General features: G+C 44.1%; 1 protein-coding gene across 1 annotated transcript; it reads right to left on the reverse strand.

The window, feature by feature from the left end:
- Positions 1-8,043: 8,043 nt before the first annotated feature.
- On the reverse strand, positions 8,044-12,029 carry CXCR4 (C-X-C motif chemokine receptor 4). The gene is made up of 2 exons (XM_028509995.2): positions 11,903-12,029; positions 8,044-9,610 (listed from the first exon to the last, which is right to left on the reverse strand). Exons 1-2 carry the CDS (start codon positions 11,939-11,941, stop codon positions 8,567-8,569), a joined length of 1,083 nt encoding a protein of 360 aa, XP_028365796.1. The 5' UTR covers positions 11,942-12,029; the 3' UTR covers positions 8,044-8,566.
- Between the last annotated feature and the right edge of the window lie 1,952 nt (positions 12,030-13,981).

Genomic DNA, 13,981 nt, shown 5'->3' on the forward strand with positions numbered 1-13,981 from the left:
ATTTAAATTTTTCTTTTTTATATGCATATACTTTAAAAATATTTATGATCAGATAGCATGCACAATTTTGTACTTGCTTGTTTCATTTCACACATCACAAACGTTTTTCCAGCAGCCTTTGTAAACATCATTTAAGAAGTTAGATAGTATTCCACTCTGCAGACTCACCATAGTTTCCCTAACCCATTTTATTGCCTGATATTTAGGCAAGTTCCTGTCCTCTGTCATTCTAAATGCAAAACTCAACTATGAGCAGAAAACACTTTTAACATATAGGATTATTTCCTGAAATGAAATGTCCAGAAATGGTCTCTCTGTGTACAAAGGGAAGAACATCAAAGCTTCTGGGGCATTTGTCAGTGGCTTTGGAAGGGTTTGACCATCTTATGCCCTACCAGCTGTGCTCAGAGAGGCCTGGCTCATGGTGTCCTTGCACTAGGGACTTTGTTACTTGGAAAACGTTTGCTAGTTTGATATGTGAGAAGTAGTGTGCTGTTGTTTGGATTTTTAGTTATTTGGTTGCCAGTGAGGTTGAACGTTTCCTCATATTTTTGTTTATCAGTTTTGTTTCCTCTTTTATGTATTGTCACTTTGTGTTCTTTCCCATTTTATGTCTTGTTTCCCCCATATCTCTCTTCTTTTCCACTCTATACTGGTAGGATTTTGGCTCGTCCAGCAATTTTTTTCCAGGGCTACTTTAGCCCATTTAACTTGTCTTCCTTTACTCCGGACCACAGTGGCTGAGCAGCCATTTTTGTACTGTCATACAGAAATAATGGAAAATTCACTTTAAAACAGAAAGCATGTACATTTTCTTCAGCTTTTTCTCTCATCTTCTCATCAAAGACAGAAGTTGAACATCTTTTGGGAAGAATGTTCTATAAAGTAATGAAGTGCAGTCCTGGCTGGTGTGGCTCAGTGAACTGAGTGAGCACTAGCCTGTGGACCCAAAGTTTGCTGGTCAGATTCCCCATCAGGGCACATGTGTGGGTTGGGGGCCAGGTCCTGGGTTGGGGCATGAGATAGGCAACTGATCCCTGTTTCTCTCACACATTATGTTTCTCTCTCACTCTTTCTCTCTCCTTTCCCCTCTCTCTAAAAAGAAGTAAATAAAATCTTTTAAAAAAGTAATGAAGTTCTCTTGGAACATTTTTAGTAAGAGACACAATAGTGGCAGGGCCTTGGGGATCAATTCTGACATTCCCGTGAGGCACCTGAAGTCTAAAAGGAAAGAGCAGAATTATTCTCATTCCTCCAAAAGCTGGCATGAGGTCCAAAAAACACTTCTGCACCACAGATTTTCCTTAGGCTTTTGTGGCTCAGCTTGTGGCTGTAAAACACTATTCATTGCCTCAGGTTATGGCTTTTTCTATTGTCCTATTTACTGACTGAGGAGTCACTGCCAGTTGTGATTGGTGATTATCATTTGGAGGAACAAAGCTGGTGTTGCTCACACCTGAGGAAGATTAGTCAGTGTGCCTCAACAACTTTTATTAGTGAGCTGTTGCATTTATAGCTACAAGGAATGACACTTTCTCCGCACTTCAGGAGAGAATGAGAGAGCATAATGGTAGCTACAAAAAGACAACTCTGTTATTCTAGACCAGTCTTCCCAAAATAATAGACCCAGTAAAGCAGCAGGACCTTGCCAACCAATACGGCACAGAGCAGCACACAGACCCACATTAAGGCCTTACCTTCTTATTTGCTTTATATGTGCCAGGTGTCATATTTTTGCAAATAGGTGAAGGTCACTGGTTCACTGGGGTTCTTGGTGCCTTAAGCTTAAAGAGTAAACTTTCCTATATTTGGAGTTTTGCTTATTCACATGTTTATTGAATTTCAGGGGCCAGCAAACTACAGCCTGCAGGTCAGGTTTGACCTGCCACCTGCTTTTCACAGCCGGGGAGCAAAGAAAGAATTTTATATTTTTATATAATGGTGGAAAGTATGAAAAGCAGAATAATATTTTGTGACACATAAAAATTATATGTAATTCAAATTTCAGTGTCCACAAATAAAGAACACAGCCAAGCTCATCATTTATGTATTGTCTCTGGTGCTTTTCTGCTACAATGGCAGAGTTGAGTGGTTACAATGGAAACGGTAAGACTCACTGAGCCTGAAATATTTACTCTCTGGCCCTTCACAGATAAAGCTTTGGGCCTCTGTTCTGGACACTGGAAATACAATTATAAGTAAGGTAGACATAATCCTTGTATTCTTAGAGCTTATATCTATATATTATACCTCTATATAATAGTACTTTAAACATGTTCCTAATGGGACTCTCCCTTGATACTGGCTTTAAAAACATTAGGTTCTAACCAACTGAGCTAGCCTAACATCATTTTAGCCAATATTAGTACAACATTATGGAATCTGATTATTTTTTCATCAAATCAAATCAAATCTACTAATTAACCATGTTAGACCGCAAAGGTCTCTGCATTTAAGACATTAAACTAGTTGGCAAGCAAAATTTATTTTTAAATGAAAAAGGATAATAATGACACACACAGTAGCTGCTTTTAACTTTTCAAAAGACTTTTATTTGAGCTAGTGTACATGCTGCAGACTTCATGTGCTAAGAATTCAGGATGGAAAACTCACTTTGGACTGATAGAGGCTGAGTAGACTTGCCAAAGGAAATAGCGCCCCAAAATGGTCTTGATTTCCTCCTTCAATCCCAGGGGCCTAACAAGTTGTCTCCTATGGACAAAAGGCCAAGAAACTGCCTTTAGGACTCTTTCCCATAGCCAATGGTTTGGCAGAATTTCTGCTCTTATCCTTATAAACAGATAGCTTCCGTTTGGCTGGTGAAGCAAAGACCAGACTTGGAAGCTTCTCATTCAGCTTGTAAGGTGGGCATATTCTCTCCACTAAATGAGGAATTAGTAGAAGCAAGGCTTGAAAGTGCATTAATAGGAAAATTGGGTAGGCTGCTAGAAACTTTAATTTTTTAAATGTAAGAAAGTTGGAAAGTCTGAGGCCCTTTAGCTGACTTCCCAGAACTTCCTAGAACACCAAAGGACTACATCTTTTACTCTACTGCGAATGATTTTCATACCTGTCTAACCTATGGTGTTCGATAAATGGAACAATAAAAGAATGTCTGAAGTCAAGTCACACCCAAACATTAATCAGAAGCTTAGAGCACAGTGTGGTCTCAGGAATAGGAATTTATGGGTGTTCATTCATTTGCACATTTGGCACTTATTGAGCTCCTACTATGTGCCAGACACTGAAACACATTTTATTTTAATGACTAATAGTGAAACTCTTTTTGAAATGTCAGTGTCTGATTTTTCACTTTAAAAAGTACAATCAGGTGACTGTCTAGTATTGAACCTTGAAGGACATGGAGGATCTTTTTGACCTCGTGGTTATGGTTCTGGCTAACATCATAGAAAATAATATAGTTACTGTAGTGTGTAAGAAGGCACACTCTGGAGTCAAGCTGCCTGCGTTTGAATTCAGGCTTTACCACTTATTAAATATGTGACATTGGATAAATTTTGCCTCAGTTTCTCCATTTGTAAAACAGAGGACAATACCCACCCTATATGGCTGTTGTGAAGGTTAAATAATCAAACTACTTTGTTGTGTAGGAAGCCCTCAAGGTGCATAGTAACTTCTTTTGTTATTATATAGAACTGCACCTAGGAAAAATGTCAAAGTTTGGATTGAATACAGGGTGGGCAAAAATAGGTTTACAGTTGTGAGCACATGAGACACAGTTTATTCTTATTATTAATTATTGTACTATTTATTATTTTTTTATTATTAACCTACTTTCCCCTGCCCCTATATACTGAGACTTGAGGTTCTGTTTTAAGTCTATTTATGCTATTTATAGTATGCATAATGGAAAGAACATAGCCTCTTTACTTGTAGTTTAACTTCTTTGACTGTGTCCTTGCCTGAAAAAGGAGATAGCAATATTGACTGATGGGGCTCTTAGGAGGATCATATGTACAAATGTGTCTGGAATTTAGTGGGCTCTCAAAAATATTATTTTCTTTCTGACTGAGTCAAATATGAGGAAGTAATTCCCTTTAATTAAAAGTGTTGATGAGTTGGGTTCTAGTTAATTGAACTGTAATATGTAAATCAATTTAATCGTGGACCTGCTGCGCCAGATAAACACCCAGCACCTGGTATGGTTTGGTTGAACACTTTTGTTTGTTTGATTTTGAAACTCTTTCCCCTTATGTAACTTCTTAACATTATGGATTTCTTAAGTCAGGCTCTAAGCAGTTTGCATTTCAGTTGAAAGAAGGATTTTCAAAAGATTTTTAGCACATTTTAATTGTTAAACTTAATAGGATAGGTTTAAATTAATCCAAGTCAGTTGCAGACAATGGGGCAATGGGCTGGAAACTCCTCACTCTTTGTTTATTTTTTAAATAAAAGGAGAAAAATGGGAAGTGCTCCAAACTGAGTCACAAGCTGTGGTGAGGATTAAATGAGTAAACATCCCGGTCTGGTCTTCAGAGACACAGATTCCAGGTGGGAACTAGAGAACCTTCAGCAGTTGCCCTCTAGCATTTCTTTCCCTTTATGGGATGTCTTCTTAGCATGACTTGAGAGAAGAAAACAGAGAGACATGTTCATTATGATGAAGTCATGTTGAAATACAGGCAAGAGAGAATTGTGTGAGTTGAGTAAAGCGCGAGTAAAGTGCAAGTAAAGAATGCACTGAAATAAGAATGAGTAATAGAGGCTAAAGGGAGATCGCAGAATTCTGTCCAATAATTTCATAGAATTATACTGGTTGGTTGATGCAGACATTGGCCTGCAGTGTCCGAGTCATTATGGATGAAATGAGACATTCACACGGATTACCGAGTCCAGTGGAGGAAAAGGGACAGCATGGCTTTTCTCTCAAGGGGAGCAAAAGCCGTGGCCTCCGCCATGACAGGCCTTTATTTCTATCTCTGGGCACATTACATGATGGTCCTCATTTACTAGGCACAGGTTCGCTTTAGGTGGTTATCTTTTACAGAAAACAAAGGAGCCAATGCCGCTAATCACAACACAGAAGAGGGATATTTGCAAATGAAAAGGCAAAAGTGGTTGAACCTATTACACTCATCCTTGGAAGGTTTAGCATGGATTTTAGGAAGTTACTTTGCAGTAAATGTCCTCAATTCAGGGTGAGGGAGTTTTTTTTTAGCAAGAGCAAGACTCATAGCAGCCTAGGCACATTGCAGGCCTGATTCCCCCCAGGAGAACCTATCCGTGGGTGTGGGTCCTGTGCATCTCCAAGTGGGAGCTGGGCCCATGCCACAAGAACAGTCTCCTATAGTTGGTTGTATCTTATTACCTTATTTTGATAATTATTATCACTTCATGGCCCTCATCTTCAAACAGTGATCTCAGTCATGACCTTGGGTTGGATAATTGTGGTGGTGTCCTGTCTTGCATATCCTGCAGGCTGTTGAGCAGCATCCCTGCCACCTACTCACTAGAAGGCAGTATCAACTACTCCCCCGCCCTGCCAATGATAATCCAAAATGCTTTGAGAAGATTTGATTCAACTGCTTTATGGGCCCTTGAGGCTCCAAAATCCTTCTTAGGCAGTGCTCATTGGAAAGTCACTCCTCACGATAACTTTGGATCTCTCCAGCGCTGACTGGCAGCTAAATAGAAACCTTAAAGAGGGCCAGGCAAATCCCCACGATGTCAGGCTGCAATGGTGAGATTATTTTTTAAGGTAATGTGCATTTTGTCTCCAGTGGTCCTTGCTTTTCTTAAGTGAGTAGTATATGGAAATGTGACAACTCAATTCTGTTTGTGGAGGCTTTATTTACATTCTGACAATAACCTGGGAGAAAGTCATGCTTAGTTGAATTATTAAAATAAAGCCTGTAGGCTATTCTTTTAAAAGAGCACCCAAAATTATTATTTTAATATAGGCATAACCACAAAAGGAGGTGGAGAATCCTGCAGTAGGGGGAGGTGGATTTCCAAATGGCATTTTAGGAAAACTGAAGGCGTTGCAAGATAAAAACATTTACTTTTCAGTTATAGGCTTAATGTTATTAATTCAAATGTCACATTTATGCCAATATGGGCAGAATGCATACAATTTAAATATTTTTGCCTTTATTATACAACTGGATCTACATTACCTACCTTCAAGGGTCCCTTTCATAAGGGATGAGGAATGGGAACAATCAGCTACTTCATGCACGGGCTGGCCAGCAGACTGGGTTTCCCAGCACTGCAGGACAAACCATGGCAAGGAATGCTTTGGAGCCCCTTGGAACATGGCAGGGTCGAGACAGAGAATGATTGGTGGTGGTGGTGGGGGGCGGGTGTTCGGGGCAGAGAGAGAACCAAGGCTTTTTCTCTTTTTGAAAAAGAGATACCCCATCTTTGTTCCAAAGGAGAATGAAATATCCATTAAGACTAGTGACACTGGGAATTTTGTTTCAGCTTGGTTCCTTTTGTTATAACTCCAGGGCAAAGCAGAGGAATCCGGGGTGATGAGGTTTCAAGCCAAGATGTAAAAGAAAAAATTCCTTCCAAGGATTTCTTTTATTGTCTCCTCAGGAATAAATATTTATAGAGAAAGTTCAAGTGAAGGCTTTTACAATGGTCATGGCTTTAGACTAAGCCTTTGAAGGGGTCCATGTAAAACTATGCTTAAATGAAGGTTGATCCAATTAGGCTTTCCAGGGAAAACCAAGGAACCTCAAGATAATTTCCTACCTAAAATATAATTATGTTCTCAAGTGGAATAGGAATACCACTCTGAATTATCCTAGATCCATAGACTGCGGCAAAAACATACAGCCAAATTGGATTCCACTTTAAGTAATGAAGTTATTTCCCTTCACAAGATCTATAATTTGTCTTCAACAAATGTGATTTGCCTCTGAAAGGTAAGACATTGCAATTTTTCCTCCAAAATGGATTTTCTGTGCCAGAAACAATTACAAAGAGTAGATCAAATATTCCTTGATTATATCCTGGTTATTATCTTTGAGTGTATGCCTGGAGTGCTGTTTGTACTCCAAGTGAGATGGGTATGGCCACTAGAGTTTAGAAATTCTCTTTCACTTAAATGGGGATGGGTGCTGAAATTTACTCAAGGGCCTGGGGCTTGCACAATGATAGCAAATAGCTATGGGTGATGTTACACAAGACTCCAAAATCTTGTGTAAAATATGAGCAATGGGAAGCTTGCTTCAGTTAACCTTTCTTCTGAGCTCTGAAAGCATCAATTTGACTTTTATCTGCTTGGTTGAACCCTTGAGGTGGAAGGTGTTGCAATAGATTAAGTGCTCACATTTGCATAGAAGGTATTGTAAGAGGGGTATTTTTGGCATGGTTAATTTTATAAAAAAAAACATTCACTTTTGGCTTATTTTCAATAACAGTTCAGTTGACTTATCACCAGGTGTTCTGGATGATAATAGTGGGTAATGGTTAAGAGTAAGGGCTGGAATGATGAATGGAATTAGTTCTTGGTATGACCCCTTGAAAAGTACAATTATGGGAAGTCTCTGAACCTCAGGTTCCCATGCCTGGGAAAAGGGAGCGATGCTCTCTGCAGAGAGGATTAGATGAGATGAGAACACAGCAAGCATTCGATGCCTGGCCTGGCCCAGACCTGGGCTACACTAGAAATAGCAGTAAAATCTAACATGGTATTGTAGACCTTTCTTCTTTGTGCACATTTATCCTTCAGAAAGATTATCTTTTGTATTGGCTGGATATTTCTAAATTTCTCTGCATTAAAAGTGGTTAAGACTTGAGATGTTGAAGTTATTTTACCTGGTTTGAAATATTGGCTATGCTATTTACCAAATGCCTTTGACTTAGTCACCACAGCTTTCTGTGCTTTGGTTTCCTGCTTCCTAATATGCAAGTAATAGCAGAACCAGAGCCTATCGTAGGAGCTGTGATGAGGGTTAGGTAAAATATTACAACTACTATACCCAGGACAAGACCTGGCACACCATAAATGTATCTTTTATTGTTATTTTTGACTTCTGCCAGCTAAAGGAATGTCAAAAGAAATCAGAACAATAAGTTTTTCAGGTACTTTTATTAACAACTTAATACAAGACTGTACATTGTATGTGCTGAAACCAAACCACTCCTGAAAAATAAAAACCTAGCATTTCTATTACCACTTCAGCTTTTGGTTCTAAGTGCCACCTTCTCTAGCAAAAATCACACAGTGTAACCAAACAGTTTAAGAACAGGAAAAGAAAATGTTCCACTGGAATGGAGAGATTATTTATACACAAACAGCTGAGGATCATTTCTAGCTTAAGTGATTCACTACACATCCTGGAATGCTCAGTGCTCTTTTCTACAGTCCTACCACCAGACACACAGCAACTAAGAACCTGGCCACAGTTCTTGCCTAGACACTCATCGACATGAAACAAAAAAATATTTATATAAATAAGTCACAAACACTAAACACAAGGAAAAAATCCAACGGTCAATAAAAACTGTACAGTATTGGTCAGTCTTTTATAGCTGAAAAAATGTGTAACTTAAAAAAAGTTCTTTAATGTATAAAAGTCTTTTTATATCAGTGTTAGCTGGAGTGAAAACTTGAAGACTCGGACTCAGTTGAAACAGAAGAATGTCCACCCCGCTTTCCTTTGGAGAGGATCTTGAGGCTGGACCCTCTGCTCACAGAGGTGAGTGCATGCTGGGCAGAGGTTTTAAATTTGGCTCCAAGGAAGGCATACAGGATAGGATTCAGGCAACAGTGGAAAAAGGCCAGGGCCTCGGTGACTGAAATCCACTTGTGCACAGTCTTCTCAAACTCACATCCTTGCTTGATGATTTCTAGGAGGATGAAGGAGTCGATGCTGAGCCCAATGTAGTAGGGGAGCCAGCAGGCAAAGAAAGTCAGGATGAGGATAACTGTGGTCTTGAGGGCCTTGCGCTTCTGGTACCCCTTGGAGTGGGACAGCTTAGAGATAATAATGCAATAGCAGGACAGGATGACGATACCGGGCAGGATAAGGCCAACCATGATATGCTGAAAGTGGAACACCACCCTCCACAAGTCATTGGGGTAGAAGCGGTCACACTCATACCTTTCATCCGTTGGTGCCACGTTGGCAAAGATGAAATCAGGGATAGCCAACAGGAGAGCAGGTATCCAGACGCCAACGTAGACCACCTTTTCAGCCAATAGCTTCCGTGGCCTTTGACTGTTGGTGGCGTGGACGATGGCCAGGTACCGGTCCAGACTGATGAAGGCCAGGATGAGGACACTGCTGTAGAGGTTGACTGTATAGATGACATGGACAGCCTTGCACAGAAATTTCCCAAAGTACCAGTTTGCCACAGCGTCGACTGCCCAGAAGGGAAGTGTGAGGACAAAGAGGAGGTCCGCCACCGACAGGTGCAGTCTGTACTTGTCTGTCATGCTTCTCAGTTTCTTCTGGTAACCCATGACGAGGATGACCAATCCATTGCCCACTATGCCAGTCAAGAAGATGATGGAGTAGATAGTGGGCAGGAAGATCCGGTTGAAATGGGCACTTTCCTCCTGGAAGCAGGGTTCTTTCATGGAGTCATAGTCACCTGAGCCCACGTCCTCTGTGTAGTTTTCTGATGGGTATATCTGCAAAAGCGACAAGGGAATAGACATTCACTTTCAAGTTCAGCAGGCATTCCCCTAGTTCAAAAAAAATTATTTCTGCTCTTTTAAGAAAGCAATTCATAAGACCCAACTCAGCCCAGCCTTCTTCAGGAAATTCTGCTCCTACTGAAGTACTTATCTTTCCCCCCATGTCCTTTTATTGAAGGAAATAAAACTTGTGCTGCAGTGGCAATGGTACCTCAAAGCATGACAAAGCGGCCAATGGGGCTGACTCGGCAAGCCACAGTGCTGGCCAGGGGTCCTACCAGAGTGAGAGGACCAAAACCACAACGGTAGCAGGAGGTAGCAAACAGCCCATGCACCCAGTGCAAGCATTTCCATAACTGGCCATGCGTTATTGTAGAATCTTATAACTCTCCCTCCCAGTCTTCCCCCATAGTAACTTCATTATCTCCGTCTTTAGTAGAGCCAATTACAAAGTTTGCGGTTTAGAAGAAAAGGGCGCGGAGATTACAAAGGTTTGAAAGTCGCATTTTTGCTAACTCCTCTGCCACGCCCACTAGAGGTCAGAAAAAAAAAAAAAAACCTTGGGAGGAAAAAACCAAAACAAAACAGAGGCCACTCCTACGAAGTGCGGAGGTGGTGGGGGGCGCATCAGCATTAGGTTTGAGGAGCTATGGTTAACTTTCTACTTGAAAATTTGCCAGAGCAGGGGAGGAAGGAGCGTGGTGGAGGGGAGGAGATCCCAAAGACTCTTATTCTAAAACACAAAACTCTGTTTACCCCACGTTTGTCGGTAATCTACACACAAACCATTCTGGCTCTTAAAACAACGTGTACTAGTGAAGGAGAAGGCAGCCTTAAAGCAAAGGGTGGGAATGTCAGAAGTGGGTATACCCTGTGCTGTCCCCGAGCTGGCGCTCCTCCGGGGCATGCCTCTTTAACCATACCCACATTTATCATTTGGCGCTTTTGGGTCGTTAGAGAACCCAGCATTTTCCTGGGAGGGGAAAGTCACGGGGTCTGCACCCGTGGTTCTAACCTCGAAGTTTCATTTCCTCACTCTCCCGGGTGGCTTTCCACTCCACCACTGATCCAGTTAATGAGGTCGGAGGTCTCCAGGAGGAGGGCGCGCTGGGGGCCAGGTGGTCAAGCTGCGAGAATCCCGCGGCTGCCCACCACCCCAGCGTTCAACGCCTGCGGTCAGCGGGTCCCAGGGTTTTGCCCCGCCTTGCGCCAGGCTCAGTCCGACAGGGTGGAAGGGAGAGATTGGGCGGCTCCGTGGCTAGCGCCTTTGAATCGCGCGCCGTTGGGGGAAACGAAAAGCCTTCCAAGTAAGGGGTTTTTTAAAAGCCTCCAGGAAACCACCGACGGTTAAACGGCGCAATCGGGCTCCGTGAGAGCCAAACAGTCTTCCCACTTGCACCTGCCCCTCTGCACCGTGGCGACCGGCAGCCCAGGTGTCCTTCTAGACCCTCGCTCCACCCTCCCGCCGCCGCCGCCGCCGCCGCGCAGACCTCGGGGTAGGGTTCTGCAGCGCAGGGACTGCTTATAGTCCTCCGACCTCTGCACTATTCCAAATTTCCTAACCGCAGGGCCCACTCCAGGCGCTTCGGACGCCCTCGAGGTCTCTCCCTCCCTCAATCCCAAGGCGTACGGACTGCTCCCCGCCATCCCCCAGCTGCGGCCAATACTCAGACCACCGAGGCAAGCCTTGCGGTGGGTCCCCCCGCCTTTCCCTTCCTCCGCTCACTATGCACCGGCACTGGCACAGATCTATGGGCCGTCCAGTTCAGCGAACACGCGCCCAACGGCAAGAGTGGTTCCCAAGTGTCTTTGCCCGAAGTTAATCCCGGGCGCAGCTCCTCCCTGGGAACTCAGTCCAGTGGCACCGCACTCCACCTCTAAATTCAGATCTCACGTAATTTGCACCGAACTAACCCCGCTCCCCCGAGGAAGAGATCCAAGTGGTCGGAGTCCCGGTCTAGCACGCACGCCTTCTTGCACTTGTGCACAGAATATTATGTTTGCAAACAGCGTGCAAGCCGGGCGCACGCCGCAGGGCTCCAGGGTCAGACACATGCAGAAACCAAAACAGTTGTTCCAAACTCTTTCCTTTGCTTACAGAGAAAATGATTCCAATCCTACCCAATACCCCCAAGTAGCCAAGCGCACCAACACTCCTTTCCATGCCCCTTCTCCCAGACACCAGCACCTCCAATGTGCGGGACGCTTCTGCCCGCTCCGAGAAGGGATGCGCTCCAAGTTCATGTGTTGTACATTTAAGAAAAAGCAGGTTTAAACTGGACTTACATGGAATCCGTCTATGGTAACCGTTTGCTCTCCAGCCATTGTGGCTTCCGGAGCACCCGACTTCTTGTAACCACTTCGTTACCTGTCGCCGCAACCAACGGACTGAAGTTCTGGCCGGAGCTGGACTTATATAGAGACACTCGCGGCGGGCGGCGCATGCGCCGCGCGGGTGGGCGGGAGGGCCGGGTGGTGAGGAGGAAGGAGGGGTAGGGGTGGGGAGAGAGGGGTAGCTAAACCCAGGAGTGACAAGGGTGGGGCAAGGGGTACGAATTCGGGCGGCCCCTTGGGGGTAAGCTTTGGAAACCCTGATCTGCTGCTGTTTACTGGCTGTCACCTTGTGAGTCCAGTTGCGGAGGGCATCCCAGAGGCATCCCCAACTTGGGAAAGCGAGATGGGCCCGGAGGGATGTGGGAAGCGCGGGCATCCCGCACGTCGCTGTGTGGCTGGCTCATCCATTTTTGCTCACGTGGATGGAATTCCAGTCCCGGGAATGTTACACATGAAGACACTGAGGCCCAGAGAGGAGAAGCGACTTGCCAGAGTTACCCAACCAGTAGGCGGCAATGCTGCTAGTGGGTCCAGCATCTGACTCCATTCCTTCCTCTTACAGCGGCTTCAGACCATTCAGAAAATGAGTACAGACTCTTTTTTTCAGAGTACAGCTGTGTATAACTGTACATCTACACTCACGACGACAGTACCAGGGTCAGGTTTAGACAGTCAGGAAACACTTTCAGAAGAAAGGATGATTTGGCGTAATTTTGGAGGGAGCCTGCGATCTGTATGTCAAGAGTAGTAGTGTTTGTAAGAGATCACAAGGCCCCCATGCGGAGGAAACATGAAGCAGTCTCTCAGAGACGAAATGCCTGAGCTGGACTGGGATTCTTAGCGGGGCTGGAACTCGGATCTTCGGACTCCGCATTCGACTTCTTCCGCGGCTCTATGCATAGGGCAAGCGTTGGCACAGTTAAGAAATTAAAATGAAGAGCTGGGTGGGGTGGGGTGGGGATCCGGGCTGGACGTTTAAAGGAGTCCCAGACGGGCTGGGGTTTGCGACCCGCGCCCAGACAGTCCTTTCCAGCCTCTCACCACTTCCCGCCCGCGCAGAGCCTGGGTGGGGCCCGAGGGGGAGCGAGAGGCGGGGCCGAGGAGCTGCAGGGGCTGTGACCGCCGGAGTCGAGCACCGGCTGAGGTGCGAGCGGTACCCTGCGAGCGGCGATTGTTCTGCGTGCAGACCCCAGACCCCTCACCCTGGGACGGTCCCCAAGAAGAGGGGACTGGATTCTAAACGCTACTACCCCCCTCACCTTTTTCTTTCACATAAAACTTTTAAGTATGGAGGTGTTCCGGAGGTAGTCCCCCGGGAACCTTTTCTCTACAGAACATCCCCCTCCCCCTTGTGTGTGGGTCCCCTCTCTAGTGTGTGGGTAAAGGTCCTCCTCTACTGAAGGCTGATAAAGTTGGGGTCAGGAGGTGCGACTCTAGAAGCTGCCAATTTAGGACTGCAATGATATCAAAATCAATTGCAGTAAATATTGCATTATGTAGAATTTTTAAAAACGTTAAAAAAGCACTTTTATTTAATCATTAATAAAAGTCAGGGTTTTCACATTTTCATAAACCAGGTATAGGACAAGCATTTTATTCGTTGAAGGGCCAGATTTTCAGACGGTTTCCATGACTTGCTTTTCATGAAGCTTGGTAGCGGCAGAATCAGAGTTTTGACGCAGTATGTGGGCTGCATTGTACCTCAAACTCTTCTCTTCACAGTGGCTGAAATCTGAATGGCTGAATCTCCCAAGCCCGCCTAAGCCTAAGAGGGGAGAGAGGATGAATCCAGGGTAAATGATTTGCACAATAAATATTTTATTGTTTGTAGACAAAAGAAACCTCTTTCCTTTATCAGAAGACTACCTTTGAAAAGGAAGCAGATAATTAAGAGAACAATGAAATGCTATTTGGTGAGTATCAAATTAGGTTAAAAAAATTTCAAAGAGACTTGATAAGACCAGCTGTCTCTCCCTGTGGCTGGTGGGAATGTGGATTCAGACATTCTCCCTGGAAAGCACTTTGTATTCA

Source organism: Phyllostomus discolor, chromosome 4, assembly GCF_004126475.2.
Source record: "Phyllostomus discolor isolate MPI-MPIP mPhyDis1 chromosome 4, mPhyDis1.pri.v3, whole genome shotgun sequence".
Classification (NCBI taxonomy): domain Eukaryota; kingdom Metazoa; phylum Chordata; class Mammalia; order Chiroptera; family Phyllostomidae; genus Phyllostomus; species Phyllostomus discolor.

Excerpts from the sequence above, each read along its gene's own strand:
- CXCR4 (XM_028509995.2), bottom strand. The coding sequence starts at position 11,941 with ATGGCTGGAGAGCAAACGGTTACCATAGACGGATTCCAT. Across the intron at positions 9,611-11,902 it reads TTACCATAGACGGATTCCAT|ATATACCCATCAGAAAACTA; the intron begins GTAAGTCCAGTT and ends TCGCTTTTGCAG.